This window comes from Zootoca vivipara, chromosome 10, assembly GCF_965207765.1.
Source record: "Zootoca vivipara chromosome 10, rZooViv2.hap1.1, whole genome shotgun sequence".
NCBI classification, from domain to species: Eukaryota; Metazoa; Chordata; class Lepidosauria; order Squamata; family Lacertidae; genus Zootoca; species Zootoca vivipara.
Window position 1 is genome coordinate 35,117,150 of NC_142593.1, and position 20,998 is coordinate 35,138,147.

The 20,998-nt window shown below is 37.3% G+C and overlaps 1 protein-coding gene and 1 long non-coding RNA gene across 2 annotated transcripts in view; one reads left to right on the top strand and one right to left on the bottom strand.

The window, feature by feature from the left end:
• LOC148684432 (uncharacterized) overlaps positions 1-2,615 on the top strand; it is a 75,338-nt gene extending 72,723 nt beyond the window's left edge. Inside the window, exons 3-4 of the long non-coding RNA XR_015945998.1 lie at positions 1,957-2,030; positions 2,476-2,615. This is a non-coding gene — a long non-coding RNA (uncharacterized LOC148684432). The remainder of the gene's footprint in view (positions 1-1,956; positions 2,031-2,475) is intronic.
• Positions 1-20,998, bottom strand: part of AP3B1 (adaptor related protein complex 3 subunit beta 1) — a 141,490-nt gene that overhangs the window by 17,139 nt on the left and 103,353 nt on the right. The window contains exons 23-25 of the mRNA XM_035100070.3: positions 15,167-15,398; positions 11,638-11,722; positions 6,174-6,271 (exon numbers count right to left, since the gene is read on the bottom strand). Of these exons, the coding sequence (XP_034955961.3) occupies positions 6,174-6,271; positions 11,638-11,722; positions 15,167-15,398 (415 nt within the window). The remainder of the gene's footprint in view (positions 1-6,173; positions 6,272-11,637; positions 11,723-15,166; positions 15,399-20,998) is intronic.

The window sequence follows — 20,998 nt, forward strand, 5'->3', positions numbered from 1 at the left end:
GCAGCTTACTTGAATTCTTTGCTGTGTACACCCATTCTATCCTTCACCACCCAATCATTCATCTACATTCAATTCCTTCTTGCCTTTGGCTACCAAGTGAGTGCTTAGTCTAGCATATTAGACTAATTTATCACTTCCCACACCAACAGGAGTCATGATACAAATATACTAGAAACACCCATTCAAAAGTTTACTTAAAAAAACGATAATGACCTCCACTTAAAACAAGGATGAACACTAAAAGATGGCCATGCAGTTGATCTATTAGCACCATCCAAATAATCATGAGAAGAAATACAGCTCTGCCTGGTGTCGAAAAGACAATACTGTCAATGTCAGGCAAACCTGGGGAAAACATTCCATAAATGGGGGGCTACCATGTTTATTATTGCCACCCGACAGACATTTCTAGGAGGCGGCACACAGAGAAGGGCCTGAGATGTTAACATCAAGGTCCAGGTAAGTTCATTCCAAGAAAGACAGTCCTTGAAGTATTGGGGTTCTGAGATGTACAAGCCTTTATTCTCACTCACATTCTTTATTATGGTCCAAAGACCCACAAAAACCATTTTGAAAGCAAAGTACAGCAAAAATATAGAAAAGGCATTACTAGGCAGGCATTGTGTTTTATAAAAGACATGTTGATTTCTAATTCTTACTAGCTCCAAGAGAAATTTTCCCATGGTCAGGATTATATCATTTTTCTTATCTTCAAGGAGATACTTGAGATAAAAGATATCAGTGTTTCAGGTAAATTTACCAATAAGGGCTTGAACTGGGCTCAGATACGAATTGCCAGACAGTGTAGTCAGCAAAGAACTAGTGTTACATGAGCACAGTGCCTAATTCTACTCAATAGTATGGTTGCTAGGTTCTGCATTAGGTGGTTTCTGAACCAATCTTCAACTCACAAGCAACCCGCCATTGCCTAAATCTGCTTCTCAGTCCACCGATGCAAATGCTGGGAGATTTTCTGTGTGAGGGGCAGGGCACACTATTTTTTATTGTTTTTCTGCCTATGCTATACCACTGGTTGTAGTAGGACATTGCCTTACAGAAGCTCCTGCCAAGTAAGTTAGAGTGCCACAGGGCTAGACAGGCAATGAACTGACACATACATGCCCTGGAAGGATCAGAATAAGCAATACCCCAAAGGTCAGGAAGATGTGCCCTGTCAGATAGGTAATAAACAAGTAATCACTAGAAACAGAACATGCTTCTTTGTAAGACTGCTATGGTGCTTAACCGGTTTTTGTAATTCTAAAGTAAATTAAGAAAACAGCCTACTCAATGTTTATTTTAAACTACATTTCACTTAACCATGAATATTATGTAGCTTTTTGTTTGTTTGTTTGTTTTAAAAAATAATGCATCAACTTTAGCTGGGAACAGTACATGGTACTGCAGATGGTCTAAATTTTACATTAGGAAAATGCATTGAAAAAAGTATATAAGCAGTCTTGAGGCTGCTTTTAAGCAAAGGACTGACATAACACTGCTGAGAGATGTGTGTACTCATTAAGGATTTAAACCTTCTCCATTAAGCTCTATTGAAGAGCAAATGCTGAATAAATGAATGCAACTATGTTTATGTTAAAAGCCTGTTTCCCGCAGCATGTAATTAAAGGAAATGTTGTACAAAGCCAGTACTTTTGTCAAGCTCCTGTAAATGGAAAGATGGATAGCACTCAGAGAAGTGAATGCATTGCTTCATATTTAACCTTAACACTCTTGTCATTAATGGTTTGTCTAACTTGTTCTATAAAGACAAGGTACTGCTCCATTGAAGTAAAATTAAAAAAATCAACTAAACCATGCTTTTCAGAACAGAAGATTCATTATCGTTGACTAATGTATTGGCATAAAGCAAAGTAACATCCTATCAAGTAAAGCACACATTCAATCTGCCTTACCACCCCCCCTTTATTTTTAACTCATGCTGTTTTATTGTTATAGGCAATTTGTACCACTCAGCATGACAGTGTAAACTGAATCAAGATTAATTTACATGCAAAAGAACACTTAGCATGGTAAGCAAATGTATTGTCTCGATTGCTGAGGTGGAAAAGAACCTGAAAAGAAAAAAAGGGTGCTCTAATTAAGGGGCATCAAATATGATTGCTTGTGGTAGTTAAGGGCCAGAAAATTGTGAATGTCTGACCATTTAAAGAATTAGCACCTTACTTGTTGGGAGGACAGAAAATTTTGCAAACATAAATCTTGATAAAATCAAGTAAACAATTTGAGAGATTTTTTAAAAAGACATGGCTTTTCCGAATTAAAGTCTACTGGGTATACTTAAAGTTGCCAGTTTAACTTACTAAAGTTGTAGTCTTTGGGAAAAAAATCTAGAAGAGGAAATTATTGGAAACTTAAGATTTCAGAAACCTATTAATATCCAAAAGCTGAACTAAAGCAGAATGAGCTTGACATTTTAAATTACGATAGTACTTTTATGAAATGTTTATCTTTCAGAAATATTCGGTAGAGGCCAATGCTGTCCACATGTGAGTGGAGCAGATTTCCGCATGTGCAATGAAGAAGAGTTTGGACTTGGACTTGATATCCCGCCTTTCACTCCCCTTAAGGAGACTCAAAGCAGCTAACAATCTCCTTTTCTTTCCTCCCAATGACACTTTCCTTTCCTCTCCTTCTCCCTGCAGCCCCCTATATGCCCCCAAAATCTGCTTTGGGAATTTATAGAAGTTGGTTTCTGCTACAATGGGTTCATCCGCTCCTCTCAGTTAATGTTCTGCCATTACTTTAAAGAAAAACAAAATAGTAAGAAGGCAGGCTTTTACAGAGACAGAAACAGCGTTACTGTTAACAGATGTTATCGATATGTATTGCTCTATATTTAAGCCTAGGGGAAAAATAAGGGAAATGTGTGTGATAATATCAGTTTGGTACACTGAGTTGAAGCAGAAAAATCAAATAACCCCAGTTGCTGTTCTGAACTATGCTAGGTGATTTGGGAATGAATTACACCAAAAGTGGTTTTTCCAGTTCAGAATTGAGGTCCTACTGAAACAGAATGGCAAGGCTTAGCATATCATGCACAGCATGTACATAAATTCAGCTTTCCATCTTTTAGCGCTGCTTAGAGAACTTAAACAAGCATGAATATGCAGCAGTTTGTTCCCCTGCTGCCTTTGGCCCAGCTCTCTTAGAAGAAAGCAACAGCAAACACATCATAATGGAAATATGTATTTTTCTTGGAACCTTTTATCATTGATTTTCAGAAATCGAAGTCTCAAAGCATGCTTTTAGTTCCTAATATTTAAAAAGTGACTCTATTTTTACTTTTTAAAATCCTCATTCCACCCCCACCCCCCGCTTTTTAAAAAAGTATTTCTAGATGTGAAGGTTTGCGGCATTTCACAAAGGAAAGAAAACTCTGGACAATAATAATACAGTGGTACCTCTGGATGCGAACAGGATCCATTCTGAAGCCTCATTCGCAACCTGAAGTGCCGAATCTGTGCATGCTCGCAACGCGATTTGGCGTTTCTGTGCATGCATGTGACGTCATTTGGCGTTTCTGCGCATGTGCGAATCGCCGAACCTGCAAGTAACCCGTTCCAGTACTTCCGGGTTCGGTGCGTTCATATCCCGTGATGTACGCAACCCGCAGCGAACGTAACCAGAGTTATGACTGTACTATTGAAGGAGATTAAGGGTACAATCTTAACCCCACTTACCTCAGAATAAGCCCCAATGAACTCAACAGGCTTTACTTCTAAGTAGACCTGGTTAGGTTTACACTGCAAGTTTGACTGACATGAGACAATTGCTCTTGGTAACTTTCCAAGCTGACCTCAATTTTATGCTTCACTTGACTAGTGAAAATTAAGAGGAAATTCAGTTGGCTTAAATATTAAGTTAATATTTAGTAACTCTTAATTTTCCCCCTCAAAATACTCTGTAAACTGTTATTTAATCTTGTTTAGAAAATACATAAAGCTGAGAATTGAGACTTCTATTATCATGAATTTTCTAAAACGGCTGAAACATTTAACTAAGATGATACTAAAGAAAAAGCCTTTTAAACCTACGGTAAATTTGCCAGCATCAGTCCTGCATCAAAGAATGAATTCAGGAAGACAGAAAGAGCAATACTGAAATGCCAAGAGACCTTCATGGATTTACAAATACTTCATATAAACAAATTTTCAAATAGCTTTATTCAGAGTAGCCTTTCTGCTCTATTAAACATAGCAAACAGCTGCCAGATTTATTCAGACAAATAATCAACAACCACAGAAGTAAAATGGCAGAAGAAAAAGGAATTTTGGCAACAACTCCACAGAGGACCACAGCTATTCTCAAAGTGCACTTCTTCTATGCACTCATGGTTCTGAATGGCCAGTCAGGAGGGGGGAGCTCTCAGTCACCGCTAAGCATACAAAACTCAATCAAGATACAAGCAAGCAAGCATACAACAAGAATGAGAAAGGGAGAGACAGAGTGCAATATCCAGTTTTACTTAAAATTTCACTCCTAGATGACAGTTTAAGAGAAGGGGAGAAAAGTAGATCACAAAATATGACGAAACCTCAAGTCACTCACTCACCTTGGTTTGCTGAGCACGTGCAAAGTAGGCTTTAGCCAGCAAAGAGTAAGAACAGCAAATAGTTAGAAACTAGTTAAGGGAGAAAATAACTGGCCTTACTTTTTATCATAGGACACAACTACACGGAAAAAAAGGAAATCAAATAGTTGTGAAGGCTATCAGTATTTCTAGACAAAAGACACAAAGAAGAAGACACACAAAACTGCTTATTAAACATACCGTATATATTAAATATATATCATATTCAGGTGTTTTGGGCTGCTGTAATAAATACCCAAGGATTTTTTAAACTTTCCAGAACAGTATGAAAGGAATGATTAATGCAAATTCCAATATGAGAATACACAATGGAATCTAAAGGTATCCCACCCACCCCAAACAGTTCAGAGATTGTTCAGGTGAGCTTATAAATAAACCAAAAAAGCACTTTTCTATTTGGCTTCTTTAAACACAATACCGAATAAAACTTTTTGCAAGAAGGATTTGTAGTACAGGAAAGTCCTTCATATGTATTTGATGTGATGCCACACAAAAAGCTTGCGAGTTACGAGACAGGCAGAGCAACTCTGTTATGTGTTTGTGTGTAAGTACAGAGTCTATGATGGAGCAACACTGAAATCCAAAGCCCTGCTGGCTAGCTGTGGCCAGGGAGTGGGTGGGTGGGTGGGAGACACCTAACGAACAGAGCCATGTAACTACACCAACAACAGAGCTAGCGCAGCTTTGTGGCCTGTGTGGATGTGCAGGGGTGTGGCGGAGACAGAGCTTCAGATATGCACATTCATTGTCTTCTATACAACTCATTTTGGCCCTCACTGCCCACCATTATTAAGGAAGGGCACAGAGCTTTTTGGCCTTGCACTGACAGTGGGTTAGACTTTCTGCTGCATCCTATGCAGCTCAGCCATACTCCTGGTGAACACAGAATTGCTCCATTCTATATTTTTTAAAGTGTGACAAAAATGTGGGTGCCAACCAAGTAGCTAAGCCATGCTTTTTTTTTTGAAACTGAAGAGATTAAGGCTAAATAATGCTGTAAGACGTAGGTCACCTTAATGAATTTTAACGGAGTAGGGACAAAGTATACTAGCTATATACAAGCAAAAGCTTTAGAAAGAGGACTGGAAATATAAAGAAAACTATTTAAATGTGTTGGGATTGTTTTTCTGAGTAGGTTACACCAGTATTCCGATCACTAGGACTACGGTAATATGAAATGTCCAAGCGCATAGGAAGCCATAGTTTGGTTAAATAGATCTATTTATTGCTTCACACAACAAGGACTCCTGAATTTAAAAAAAAATACACTATATGGTAGAATAGCCATTAAAACAGTACATATATACTCAAAAATTCACCTAGATAAGCAAAATACCCACAAACTCACACAGTGGTTATGGCCTAATCATGACTTTCTTTTTTAAAGTATCAATCAGTTTCTTAGTACCAGTACAATATGAAGTAAGTGTTACTTAGGAGGGCAAGAACCCTGAAATCTTAGGGTTAGACCAGAAAAAGATGTTCTCATTTAGAGCAATATGGTTTCACTGCATTTGCAAAAAGGCCCAGAACATGAATCTTATTTTAATTCCCCCCCTACCTCGTTCTCTCTTAAAGTCTTTTTCCGACATAGTAACTGGTAAAAGTAGTTCTCCAACAGGGGGTTGAATATTAATACTGAACTGATCATCTTTGGTACTGTGAAAAAAGCAGAAAGGTAAATAAATGGTTTTGTAAGATAAAACACTTGTCTTATCAGTAAACAAATAAGGAACAATTTATATAATGACCAGTCGTTATCCACACCAAAAAACCAGCCATCAAAATTTTAAATATTCAGCAGAATCCATACCTAGGATGTTCATTCTGGTTTCACCTCTGATTACGTCATTCCACAGCACACAGAATGGGTACATCTGTGTTCTAACTATGATAAAGTGGTAAAACTTCTATATACAGTGGTGCCTCGCTAGACGAATTTAATTCGTTCCACGGGTCTTTTCTTATAACGAAAAATTCGTCTAGTGAATCCCATAGGAATGCATTGAATTTTTTGAAAAAATTTCTTTTGCCCATAGGAACGCATTAATTGAATTTCAATGTATTCCTATGGGAAACCGCGATTCGCTAGACAAATTTTTCATAAAACGAATTCGTCTAGCGAGGCAACCTCCGCTCGAAAAATCCTTTCGTTAAGCGGAAATTTTGTTAAGCAGGGCATTCATTAAGCGAGGCACCACTGTACCCTAAATTACTGTGCCCCAGAACCAGTGCATTTTTTCTAGAAAAAAGCACTGGTGCTGGAGTGCCTTCCTCCTCCTTCCAGTCCTCTGTGAGACATGGGGTATGGCCTCAAGTTTTAGAAGTGGCCAGGCAGGCCCTTCACCAGCGCCCTCCGGGCCCTGAGGTAAAGTGTGTGTGTAACAAAGCTCTCATAGCATGGTTGCTACCACCCGCGCTAGTTGCTTGGTAACTGTGCACAAGCCACTTTAAGCCACCAGAGAGCAGAATGGAGATGAAGGAACTTCTCCCACCCCACCTTCCGCTTGGTTCCCTGCTCGTTTTCACTGCCACTGCCACTTTTACCACACCAAGCATCAATTTGTTTCTAAGCCAAAAAAGGTAGGATTGTGTGTTCTTTCTGAAGGCCAAAAATCATATTGTTACCACCTTCATATTGAGAAATATGCAGTGGTTTTGTAAATCTGAAATAAAACATGGAATACTTCAAGAAAATAAAGGTGGTATTGGTCATGTGTAAGGTGAACATCTTTCTAAGCGTGCTAAATAAGTGTTAGGTCCAATCTTCAAGTTAAGGATTCTCTCTTTACTATCTTTAATTAGATGTATTTCTTGGAAAGCTTTGCTTAATAAAAATAGTGCTTACCAAGGAGTTCTTCCAGGAGCTTTTAATTCTTTATTAGAGTTTTGCATCATTTATATAAGGAACTATTTTAAAACTCCTAAATGTTTTATTACCAATTTTTATCTTTCCTTTATATAATTTGCTTTTACTGAATCGCTTGCTCCAGTACATTACAAGAATAGCAAATTTTGCTATGCAAATCACAGTCAATGATTGGCATCTAAACCAATTGATCTACCCATTACCACTATCTGCCTTCCCACACAAGCCTTACTACAAAGCTATTGATTTAAACAGTGCCGATCGGTTTCCATTTTCTGATTTTGGGCAGGCTAATTAAGAAAGTGAGTAATTGTGATTACATTGCTTCAGGATCAATTACATTTGATGTAAGACAAAGTACTCCTTTTGGAACAATGTAAGGGAAATAATTATAATCAGAAATGGTTTATGGGGGTGAACCTTTTCATAACAACACAGCCAACACCACACATACTTTTATTTTTCTGCGGGCTTAACATATTTAAAACAAATAATATATAAAATGATTTTAATAGAATTAGTAAGCTTTGTTTACATAGGTAAACTATGTTCTATTAGAAAGTGTAAGAGAAAAGGGTATACATTATTTTTCAGGGGAATTGGTGTGGATTGTCATCTTTGACAATCACACAGAGAATACAGGAAACTGGCATCGAAGGGCAGCACAATGCAATGGCTGCTATAATGGATTTGGAATGAAGATGTTTTTATTAAGAACTTGCACTTCAGTCTTGAATGTCACAGGGGCTAGAGTGCTGGGCAATGAAAGTATCTCAGAACCCTCCACTGGCTCTCCACACTATCAGTGACCATGAAGATACCTGTGCCTCAGGACTGAAGTCTCACACTCCAGCTGCCTGAGTTCCTGGCTAGCTCTCGGACCCACCCACCCACCATTCCTCAGGAACACAGCAGTAGAAGAGATGTGAGCCAGGCAGAAGCTTTAGAGCCACTGCATAAATACCTAGTGAAAAGAAAGTGGATGGAAGCACCTACTTGAACCAGGGCCGCCTGGCTCAGAGCCAGGAGGGGATGAGGCCTGCAGTTTCTATATAAGCTCCCAGTCTGAAGCAACAGATGTAATCTGAGCTCCAGCTTTTCTGATGTGGGGAACTAGACAAAGTGGCAATTGACCGGAAGAAAACTAGTGCCTTGCCCCTGTAAGTTTTGCGTTGCACTGACTGTTGTTTGATTCTGGCCAAGAGACTGAGGTGGGTTGGTGCTGTTGGAGGCTGTATTCCTAGAAGTTTAAGGATACAGTCCCAACCTCCTTAAGAGTCCTTTCGCCTGCTGGTGATGAACTGGCCCCATTTGTACATCCCATTTAGAAAGTGTGGGAGAAAAATATGTGTTATTTGGTACTTCTTAAAATATTCACCTAGCTAAAAGTTTAAAATCCAACCTCTTTTTAGCAACATAATTTTTCATTCATTTTAACTGTGTATTTTTAAAAAAACCTTTAATTGAGCAGTAGAAAAGCAACTATTTGGTTTCTTATTTCAACTCTAAACTTGGTGCTTAGCTTGAGCTGTGTCATTGGGTTCACATTGTCCAAATCATTAAAATGAATACACCACTGGTGTCTGAGGCAAATCTATTTACAGTGACGTTACTCATAGACCAGTGTTGAGGAATATCGATCTTTCTTGTTTGTCTAATAGGAAAATAATAAACAATTACTAGGTAATGTTGGAGAAAGTAATCAGTTTTTATATATCACTAATACAGCAGACCTCCCAAAACATAAAGGTGATGATCTGCATAAAATCAATGTGTTATGCTACATTGCTTATATTTATCACTGCAAAGAATCTCAAGCCTTCAGTGGCTTAAGTCTGGAACTGAACTATTAGTTTGCTGAGAGAGGGGCACTCAAAAGTGCACATACTTTATAAAAAAATGAACATTTTAAAAACATTTTATGCAATATTCAATACAAGATCAACATACTATAATGCCAAATCATGCCAGCCTTTAAAGATGCTCAAAAGCAGATCATGAATACTGTTATTATATCACTCATCAAAATGCTGCAGATAATTTTAATACTTTTTTTGAATAATCTAAAACATGATAAAGGAACTACTGGATTTTTTTTTTAAAAAAACCCCATAAAATTCCACATGCAAGGAAGTATGAACAGAACAGTGGAACACAACAGTGAAATTACATCTATATGAACTTCAGCATGTTTACTTCCCAGATTTCCTTAGCTAGGAATATATGTTTGCTCTCTGACTATGGTTTATTTGTTGAAGCACCAGCAAATATCAGGTTAACCAGCCTGCTGAAATTACAGTAAAGAACTGTTGATGATCTTATGGAAGGCTAAGCAGGGAATCACACCAGCAAAGAATTTAATGGTATAATGAATGTTAAGCAAACACATGACTCTTAAGTCTACAAACTAATGGAGACTCATCCACTTGTAGGGGGAGACCTGGTGTGTCTGGCTGCCTCCAGAATGTGGGTGGCACTGCTGAATACAAAAGTAAGCCAGCTGAGATAGGTGGAAGGATGCCACAGGCCTACCAAATTGGTAAATCTGTGCCTGGACTGTACTACTTCAGGCTTCAAATGGGAAACTCTTATAACTAAATGCTCTCTCCTACCACAAAACATAACTTCATTACATTATTTTCTGATCCACAATATTAGACAAACAATGGTTTAAGAATGTGTTTACCTTAGACTACTTTGGATTCATGCTTTTAGGATTGGGGGCAGGGGAGAAAAGAAAGCAGCCCTTCTTTCACACACTTAAATATATAACTGAAGAACCAAGTATACATATCACAACATCTGGAAGTGGAAGGAACCCGGATAGATTTCTGGGACCCTCCTGGTGCAATACATCCATATGCTCTGCATACTTTCATAAGGATCTTGTTAGCAGGGGCTGGGTTTCGCTTTGGCCTGATTTGCACTTCACAGTAAGCCAAACTATTGCTTGCTGGAATTGCACAAACATGTTGGTTCCTGGAGAGAAGCTCAAATCTGCACTGCTCCATGGTTTTGCTTAGTGAGCCATCCAAACTCTCCTCAACCACAATCTGTAACTGTAGGACAAACCTTGGTGAACAAGGGCAGGGTAAAGGGCAAGTCTTGCCTTCAATTAAATTATGCCCTCAAAGAGGACATTTCATCATTCATTCATTCTTATGGGGAAAGGGTAACCATTCACTGGTGCAAATGAATGTTAAAGGGGTACAATTCCGGGACATTATTGGGGAAAAGGCTAAATCTGTCCCCTGTTCCCAATGACCCTATGTTCTGAAGCAGGTTCCCCTCCCCTGCCAACCCCACATGTTGGAGCCTACCTACTTTACTCCATGTGTGGACAGCTGGAGCTATTCAAGAATATGACAGAAAGTACACAGCTTAAATGGACATTATAATGAGGAGAAGTCATGGGATACCTATTGCTAAAGCTTGTGATGCTGGTGTCAAATAACAAGCCTTGTTTCTTCGTTACACATAAAATAAAGCTGCCTGTTCATCCACAGTACTCAGTGGAAACCCCCTCAGTACAGAGATCCTTTTCTTGTTCACACTAGAAATTATACCAAAACATAGGCATGCAAATGTTAAGTACTGAGCTTTCCAGAGGGGACCAAGCAGATACTTTTACATGTGACTAGTCTGATATAATGGAGGTGCTCATTATTTTGTAAACCATTTTCTGTGGTAAGCAGAAATGCTTCCTGAACTTCTTTTGTCTAAATGGGTGGGATGTCTGGGGTGGGGGGCTCTTCAGTAACCATGGTTCTTTAAGGTGACTGGCTGCTGATTTCAGCCCCCAGATACTGACAAGCTAAGACGCTGTTGCCAATCTAAATATACTACCGGTAGCAGCAAGAAAACAATGTATTAATTAAATTGTGCATTATATAGTTATTTGGAGAGCAGTATCATCTGTATAATTATTTTATTTATTAAATTTCTTTCGTGTTTCTATAATAACACAAAAATAGAACATTTCCATCTCTGTATTAAGCATACTGATCAACCTTCAGAGGCTTAAATAAAACCCGCCTTAGCATAATGCGTTAATATTCAAACAGCACAACAGGACAAACAAATTTATATTTTCTTCCATTCATTTCCCCTACACATTAATGATCTATTTTTGAAAAGCCACTGCAGCGTAACTTACCACAACGGGAAATTGGCAGCCTGGGTAGAATCACAAAAGTCAATCCCTACTGAGACTGTCATAGATTCCCCAGGTTCAAGAGATTCTATTGAATAGAATATAAAGCAAAACATTGAAAAAGTTAGATAAATCAGCCTAACAACAAGGCTTTTGAAAACTTGTATTAGGTTCTGCTTACTTTAACGTATTATTCCTTAAGCATTTACTGACTTTGCAAAATTTTATAACAAATATTTACTTGGCTTTTGATCAGGTGTTAGTCATTGGAATGATGAAGAAAATAATTAGATAGCAGGGATTGTTAACTGACCCTTTGGGGTTCTCTTCAGTGAGCTGCATGTAGATACATATTTATCAGTGTCAGAAATGACACTGGAGATATTGAGATAACCTTGGTAGGCTGTTATTTGAAAATTCTCTGCTATAATAAGTTAAGAACAAGAAATCTTATCAAACAATTATTCCAACTTACAGAAAATACCAGATTCAACTGTTGTATTTAATTTTGAGATTTAAGAACAATTTGCTTATTTGTCAGAAGTTAAAAGGATCAGTGAAGAGAACACCTTTGTTCCATGAATTTACTAGAAAACTATAGCAGCCTTTATTTACAATGTCAGAATATGTGTACAGTACAATATATTACATGCAATAATATATTATAGTTATTGCATTAAAATACCCAAACATTTAAATCTTAACTAATGGGTAAGATTACTTTAACATGAAACACCACAGAACGTGATTCTAGAAAAAGTGCTATCCAAAATTTGTTTAGCTAAAACACAGACACACATTACTATACTGATTATTTTGATCACAAAATATGTTCTTTTACTTTTAAACCTGATTCTCTTGAATCACACTTTATCTTCCATGGTGCTTACTTGTTCTGTTTTTTATATTTTTGCTGAATCCAGATTCTAACTACCAATATAATTTCTTACTTCACTTTATATTTCACTGAAAGCTCTTCACAGAACTAAAGATTATTCGTCATATTACTCTATGATGCTCATTTCACTTACAACCTATAGACTACACATTCTGGGTATGTATGAATGCACTGCTTTTTAATTAAACTGGCTTTATTCCATTCCTGCTTCTTAGGTCTGATTCATATATTTGCTTGCACTGAAGTAAGTCTCACTAAATTCAATAGACCTTGCACAAGTGTGATTAGGATTGCAGATTAATCAAGCAGTCTCCCCATAAGCTTTGTGGGGAATAATGAACAGTCAATATGGCAATATGTGCAGCCAATTCTGGGTTCGAGCCTCATGTTGAGCAAAAGATTTCTGCATTGCAGGGGACTAGACTAAATGACCCTTGTGGTCCCTTCCAACTCTACAATTCTATGAATTCACATATTCTCCTTTCCTTCTTTTTGAAGAGGGGAGTTATTTTGATATTGATATGCTATCATCCATTTTTCATCTCATTTACTTGCTGCTACAATGCTTTCTATGGGGTGCTTTATCTGAAGATGGTTCAAAAGTTTCAGTTGCCACTCAGCAATAGCCAGTCAGTCAATTTTATTACAGCAAGAGCCAGCAATACAAAACAACACAATTCCGAACAAAAGATCAGCAATATAATCATTGGAGGGCAGGACAAATTGTTATAATATGTTATTCAATAAAAGAGATTTACGTTTTTTAATAGCTAAGGTGCAAAATCTGGCCACAGCATAGGACACTGAGCTCAAAGAAGCTTCCAAAAGGAATTTTCGTAATGTTTTTTTTTTTGGGGGGGGGAATTCCAGATAATATTGCAAGGGTGTGAATTTTGATAATAGGGGTAAAATGAAACGTGATCGTTCTTCACTATAGAGTTCACAAAATAAAAGAATGTGAATAACAAATACCACCTTATTAGACATGCATAGGCAAAAGCGCTCATCGATTGGTACACGCAAGAATTTGCTGTGTTAACACAGCTGAAGGCATTGCATCAAATCGAGCTCTGGAGAAGGCCCATCTATAAGATTCATAAGTAATATTGGATAGATACAGGGCAGCTGCCAAATTAGGCCAAGATTTTAGACACCTGTAGTTCTCAGGGAGTAAGGTATCTTCTTTTTGCAGTTCAATATCGAAGAGACTCTGAGTAATAATTGTTTTTGCCTTATTCAAAGTTCCATTAAAGAGGTCTTCTGGGTTTAGGCCAATTTGTTTGATCTTGTTAGTAATTTGTGTAAGCCAAGGTGGGTAAGGGGCTGCGGCCAGAAAGTGAGATAACATTCCCTTTGGGTTATAATGAATTTTCAACCAGAGGGATATTGCTTGTTCCCAGACTTTTAATTCAACTCTGGGCAGTCCTGCCTCTCTTGCCTTAATATTACATTAGATGTGCTCTTAGGGGTGCCGAATAAGGATCTAAGTAATTTTGATTGGACTGTTTCAAGAATCTTAAGATTGGCAGAGAGTCCAATTTGTGAACCATATAGTTGGACCAGAGATTTTGCCTGAAACCACTCAGCAATAGCAAAATTTATGATAATAGTGTGCAGAAAGTGTATTGCTCCTTTTCTGGCTCTACTGCACTGGCTTTGTATTAGATCCCAAGACCAATTCAAAGTGCTGGTGAGAATTCCTGAAACCCAATTCCTCTCCACTCCCATGAGTTGGCATTTCCCACTACACCAAAAGCCCTTCTGCTCATGGCAAGAGCACCAACTGAAAATCATGAAAAATGCTACAATATGAATGATAGAATTGGAAGGGATCCTAAGGGTCATCTAGTCCAACCCTAGTGAAGACTAATAATTATATCTGTCCTTCACAATTATTAACCTACCTTGTGATTTCCTGTACTATTACCAGAAATACTTCTATTTTATGTGTATGCATCATTAAATATTCAAGTTCTTTATTAACACCCAAGGGCAAAAAATGTGTTCCTCTGAACTAGTGCAATGAGATTTCTGGAACCCCAGAATAGATTTTGGAGGAGGCGTTGGGGGGAGTGTTGTGTTGTGTAAAGAGAAATCCTTGTACTGACAGAACATTTTGCATAGCACTACACTGAACACAGCCCTATATTGATAACTTCACTAGCAATATTAATATTCCAATGTTATTAATATATGTATCAATACATTTTACACACTTTTTTAGTTTTTGCAATTAATTAAATTGCATTTAAAAATCTTAACATTGCTCTATTCCTGCTATTTAATTGAGATGCTACCCTGTTTCAGGACTTTGGACTGAGAATATGGAATATATGTTTAGACTGAAAAATGAAAACCTTCCCCACCACCTATCTGCAGGCCAATCAAAGAAGTACCACAGATATTAATAGGACTGTGGACATTACTATGCACCGGATTGCAAGTCATTAAATAACTATGAAGGTTCACCTAATTGAACCACAGAATACAGTTGACAGTTAAAAGATCTACCTGCTCCTGGAATCAAAGGTTCAAGGTTTGTTTGTTTTTTAATGCATCTAAGTCTTAAAGAGTTAAGATGCTACAGAGGCTAGAAAAATATATTGCAGAGTTTCAAAATCATAGAACAATTACCTATTGGGTTAAACACATGCACTTTCATGCCAGTAGGAAGCTTTTTTTCGCCTAAGTGGATATTTTCTATCTTCTGGTCAGTGGTGTTAGCCAACGTCACTTGGACAGATACCATCTGATCATTGTAAATGCATGGCTGTCTTGAGAAGTGATAATGAGCTGCTAATCCTTTCCCACTCATTCGGTGCAAGAGTTCATGAGTTCTTGTTGGCACAAAGGCTGGAACACTGACCTATTACATAGGAAAAATTAATAGTTAGTAAATACAGACTATCAAGTTCTTGCATGGGTAAAAAATATATATGCACGGAATCAATATTACATTCTATGCATACCTAAAATGCAAGGATTAGAATGCATATTGCTTTCAGGTGATTATTTCCCGTAAGGAAATAAAGCAACATGTGGGGGAAAACAGAATTTGATAACATTAAAATCTACAGAGGGAAACAGAAAGGAAGGAATGGCGATGAGCTCACTGGTATTCTTTGTATGTATAAAGTCTAAGTTTCAATTCTTGGTATCTCCAGTTAAAAGTGAACTCATGTAGTAGGTTCAAGAAAGATCCTCTGCCCAAGACCTTGAAAAATTACCGCTGGTCATAGTAGATGATACTGGAACAGATGGACCAATTTTGCAGTACTGTATAGTACAAGCCAACTTTGTGTGCTCATAACTAACATATGCAATCGGCTGTATATCACCAGAGCATTAGCTAATTCCCCCCCCCCCCGTCTTTCACATAATGAAAACACACAAACCAGAAATCCTACTCCTTTCCCCAGAGTTCCTTATCTACAAAGCAATAAGTGTTAACAGCAGTATTTTTAGATTCTAAATATTTTAAATTTATAAGATATGTACCAAAGAAAAGGACAGTGATTCTCCATCCATTCATAATGATGCAGCAATTTCAGACCAGAATTCCAAACCAGAGACCATTTATTTCATTGTTATAGTAAACATCCCCAGACATCTCTCCCTAGTAGACCTAGGTTTGCAGTAGATTTTGGTTGAGTCTAGAAACACAACCAACTTATCTAGGATATCAAGAGAGGCAGTCACAGAACTGGTACAACTTGCCATTGCTAACAGGAAAGGGATCAAGTGTCATCTCTGCAGTCACAGAACAAAAGGAAATTGCAACAAAAATGTGCACAGACTGCTTGAGTAGCATTAAGCTATGTTTGCAAGGTCTGTAAGATTTGTTGTTACATAATGTACACAATGTTAATTGCACAAAAAAATGTTCTAGATTTAAAGAACAGAGGGGTCAGTTAGACCCGCTTACTGTGTACTTTACATTATGGAATATGCTTCATTTCAATTATTTATGCACAGAAGGAAGTTTTCAGCGAAGGTAGAATGGTTTTGTTACTTGCAAATGGTGCCACTCTGAATACCTTCCAACAGATATTCTATTTGTACAACTTTTTTGGAGTACATTTGACTGCAAATGTACCTCGACCCCTTTTGATCCTGATCCAGTCAAATTTTCCACTGATAGTAATTAGATTGCTCTGTGATATGCTTAGTTCTGTGCAGAAAATAGAGCATTGAGGAGCATAGGTAAGGCAGAAGGTGGTAAGCAGTTTTTAAAACTGAGTAGAATTTTTTATTTGTTTAAATCTAAGTTTTTCTAATTGACTAATTGTACAATTTGTCTCAGAGTGTCAAAAAAGCTACCTACGTCAAGATTTTTGCAATATGCACATTTAAATTAAATGTATTAATCTTTAGTGTACCAAGGCTACATTTAATCAATTTAACATCAGATCATTAATCATCTGATTTTTAATCTAGCTAAAATAATATTTATGCATACATATATGTACGATTATTTTTCAGTGATCTTCAGCTAGAACAAGCATTCCACAGCAGGGCACTGGCTTCACTCATGTACGTATAAACAATATTACATATGGTGGAAGGTGGGGAAGAGGGAGAAACCCATTCAACCTGTAGAACCTTGTTTCTTTTTCTTTCTTTTCTTTTTTTAATATAATTTTTCTTAATTTCTTTTTTAACACAATATTTCAGCATACCAATAACAAAACAAATAAATTATTTGCTCTACTGAGCTCGTGACCTCCCTCCATCCCTTCAACTGGTTTTTAATTTTCAAATCTTTGTGTCGCACTTTATATCCTCTACTTCAGAGCTTTATATCATTTTTTCCTGGCAGAATTTATATCAATCCCACTAGTGTCCTCACATTTTTACAATAGTTATTCATAAATAACTATTTACCCAATAAATTTACTCCAATCTCTTTGAAACTTTTGGTCGTCTTGGTTCTGGATCCTGCCTGTCAGTTTGGCCAGTTCCAGATAGTCCATCATCTTCGTCTGCCACTCCTCAATCATTGGTAATTCCTGCAATTTCCATCTTTGGGCTAATAAAGTTATTGTCGCTGTTGTGGCGTACATAAATAGTCTTTGGTCTATCTTTGCAATTTCTTCTCCCATCACACCCAGCAAAAAAAGCCTCAGTTTTTTGGGGGAAGGTATATCTAAACATCTTTTTTAGTTCATTGTAGACCAATTCCCAAAATACTTTTACATTATCACATTCCCATCACATATGATAAAAAAAATCTCCATCTTTCTCTCCACACTTCCAGCATAGTTTGTTCTTCATTTTGGGCAATTTCATCGGTGTTAAGTACCACCTATACATCATTTTCATTACATTCTCTTTTAAGGCCATACAAGCGGTAAATTTTAAAGTTTCATTCCACAATTTTGACCAAGATTCGTATTCAATATTATGCCCAAAGTCAATAGCCCATTTTATCATAACTTCTTTTGTCTCCTCATCTTTTGTATACCATTCTAACAACAAATGACACATTTTTGACAACAATTTTGCTTTGCCTTCCAACAATTCCGTTTGAAATCTCGATTTTTTTTATTTCCAAAACCAGTATTTCTTTTATCTCCATTAAATAAGTCATTTACTTGATGATATTGCAACCAACTCGTAAACACAAATTCATTTTGCTCATATGGTTTGAGTTTTACTCCCTTTTTGGTTTCCATCAAAATCTCACCATAAGTAGCCCATCTTTCCTTCATATTTAATTTTTTAACAGTCAATACCTCTGTAGGCGACAGCCACCATGGTGTTTTTCGTTCTAACAAATTTTTATATCTATCCCATACTTCATAGATTGGCTTTCTTATAACATGGTTTAGAAACCCTTTATGAACTTTTACTTTGTCATACCAAAGATAAGAATGCCACCCAAATCTGTTGTCATATCCTTCCAAATCCAATAAATCCATATTGTAGAACCTTGTTTCATGTTGCTGTTTATGACCACAGCTTGAGTCAGAGCATGAACATTTGGTACCAACCTATTTTGCTGAATTTTTACTGTTCTGTTTTGGCTGGAACCATTTTCTTTTATAACTGCATATTATATTGTTGTAATCTGCCCTACTGCCTTATGGTGAAGGGTGGATAAGAAATCTTACCAAAAAACAAATAAAGGCATTGGCACCTAACAAGTAGAATTCTTTTTGCTGCTTACCCTCTCCCAAGCTTGACATTATATGTAAGTATCACAGGTCAAAAAGTATTTTAACCCGTCAGCTGTCTGAATGAAATAATAAAAAATCATTACTGGAGCATGAGCTATACAACTGAAGAAACTCAAAATAGCATCAAGACTGGGTGGAATTGTTCTATGTAGGCTGATTCAATACAAATGTTGTAAATATGTTTAAATGAAGCCTCCCCTAAAGAGTTAACATGCATTTAGGAACAGTATGATAAACCTCTACAAATCATATTGGCATATATTTAAGAAAGTCATCTATGTACTTTTAGATGTTTTATGAAAATAACCAATCAATTCTGCAGACACAACATTATTTCTAAAGGAAATCTGTGTGCATATAGATACAGGAAGACAAACCACACATATTTTATCAGTTTATTACAGTAAGCAAATAAGCGTGGAATGAGAGTGCACATAACTGTCTACTTAGTGCTTACTGAAACATTTATAAGAGCTGTTATCTCCCTAATAACAGACAGCGTGCAATTTTAGAAAGGAAAAAAGCTTCATATTTTCAACACTTCACTAAAAAGTAACTGAAGAGTGTAAAATGAAAAATACTCTGTGCAGTTAGCTGGTAATGGACCATATTATCAACTCAAGTTACGATTTATATGATACGAACTAATCACTAATAGTTATTTTATGACATGGCATGTCTGCTTCCTGGGGTGGTTCCTGGGGTGGTTTAATCTTTAATCTTTAAGATTAAAACTGTAATCTTTAATCTTTAAGATTAAAACTGTAAAACTTTTAACGCCACTGCTGAATATTTCTTGAAGAACCTTCTATTGATCAGATTCAACACATATAACAAAAGACACTTGTCTGGATGAAATATACATTTTGTTCAATGAATGTCTATTGTCTACAATCAAAGGAATCTTTAAAATTATGTTTTGTTAACAGTGAGGGACTGAATAATTTAATCTATTTTTGGAAGTAACTTTTCAATGGCACTTCTATCCAAGACATAATCAAAAAATGACTAAGCTATGAGCTATTTCCTCCTACGTATACTATGTGGGTATGCTCCAGTAACTCTGAAATTTAAGAGGAGAAGGGAAGGGGCATCAGATTAATTTAGAGTTTAAAGAAAGACAAGCTTGTGGCATTAAGGGAAAAGTTGCCATATGGAAGAAAATCAAATGGAAAAATATTAACAGTAACTGTTTTCAGCCATTAATTATTACAAATTGTAAGCAAATAAAAGTACTGAATGTTCTAAAACAGATAAAGCATCTTAAAAAGCAGAGACATAACCTTGCAGACAAAGGTCCATATAGTTAAAAGCTTTGGTTTCCCCAGTAGTGATGTATGTGAGAGCTGGACCATGAAGAAGGTTGATCATCAAAGAATTGATGCTTTTGAATTATGGTGCTGGAGGAGACTCTTCAGAGTCCCATGGACTGCAAGAAGATCAAACCTATCCCTTCTGAAGGAAGCCCTGAGTGCTCACTGGAAGGAAAGGTCATGAAGCTGAGGCTCCAAGGCTTTGGCCACCTCATGAGAAGACTCCCTGGAAAAGACCCTGATGTTGGGAAAGATTGAGGGCACAAGAAGGGGACGACAGAGGACGAGATGGTTGGACAGTGTTCTCGAAGCTACCAACATGAGTTTGACCAAACTGCGGGAGACAGTGGAAGACAGGAGTGCCTGGCGTGCTCTGGTCCATGGGGTCATGAAGAGACGGACGCGACTAAATAACAAAAATATATACAGTATCTAAAAGCAACAGCTTGAATCCAATAAATCTCCTGCACAAGCAGAGACATTTTCACTTTTGCACAAGGAGAGGATCTTTTATTTCCATTGATCCCCACACTGCACCTTCCCCCAATTCCAGGATTGGAATTGGGACATTGATGAGGCATTGTGGAACCACTGGATCTTTCAGTGCAATCTCATCTGTGCCAGTGTGGTGTAGTGGTTAAGAGCGGTAGACGGTTCGCGTCTCCGCTCCTCCACATGCAGCTGCTGGGTGACTTTGGGCTAGTCGCACTTCTTTGAAGTCTCTCAGCCCCATTCACCTCACAGAGTGTTTGTTGTGGGGGAGGAAGGGAAAAGAGAATGTTAGCGCTTTGAGACTGCGTAGTGATAAAGTGGGATATCAAATCCAAACATTTCTTCTTCATCATCATCATCTGGATCTATAGCCTGTTTAAGAGTGTGGTCTATTATATTGTCATCGCAGACAAAAGGACTGCTGTTGTTTATCTTCGAGTTCATCCTTCTTGACAGGTGGCATCTTTTGTTTATCCCATATC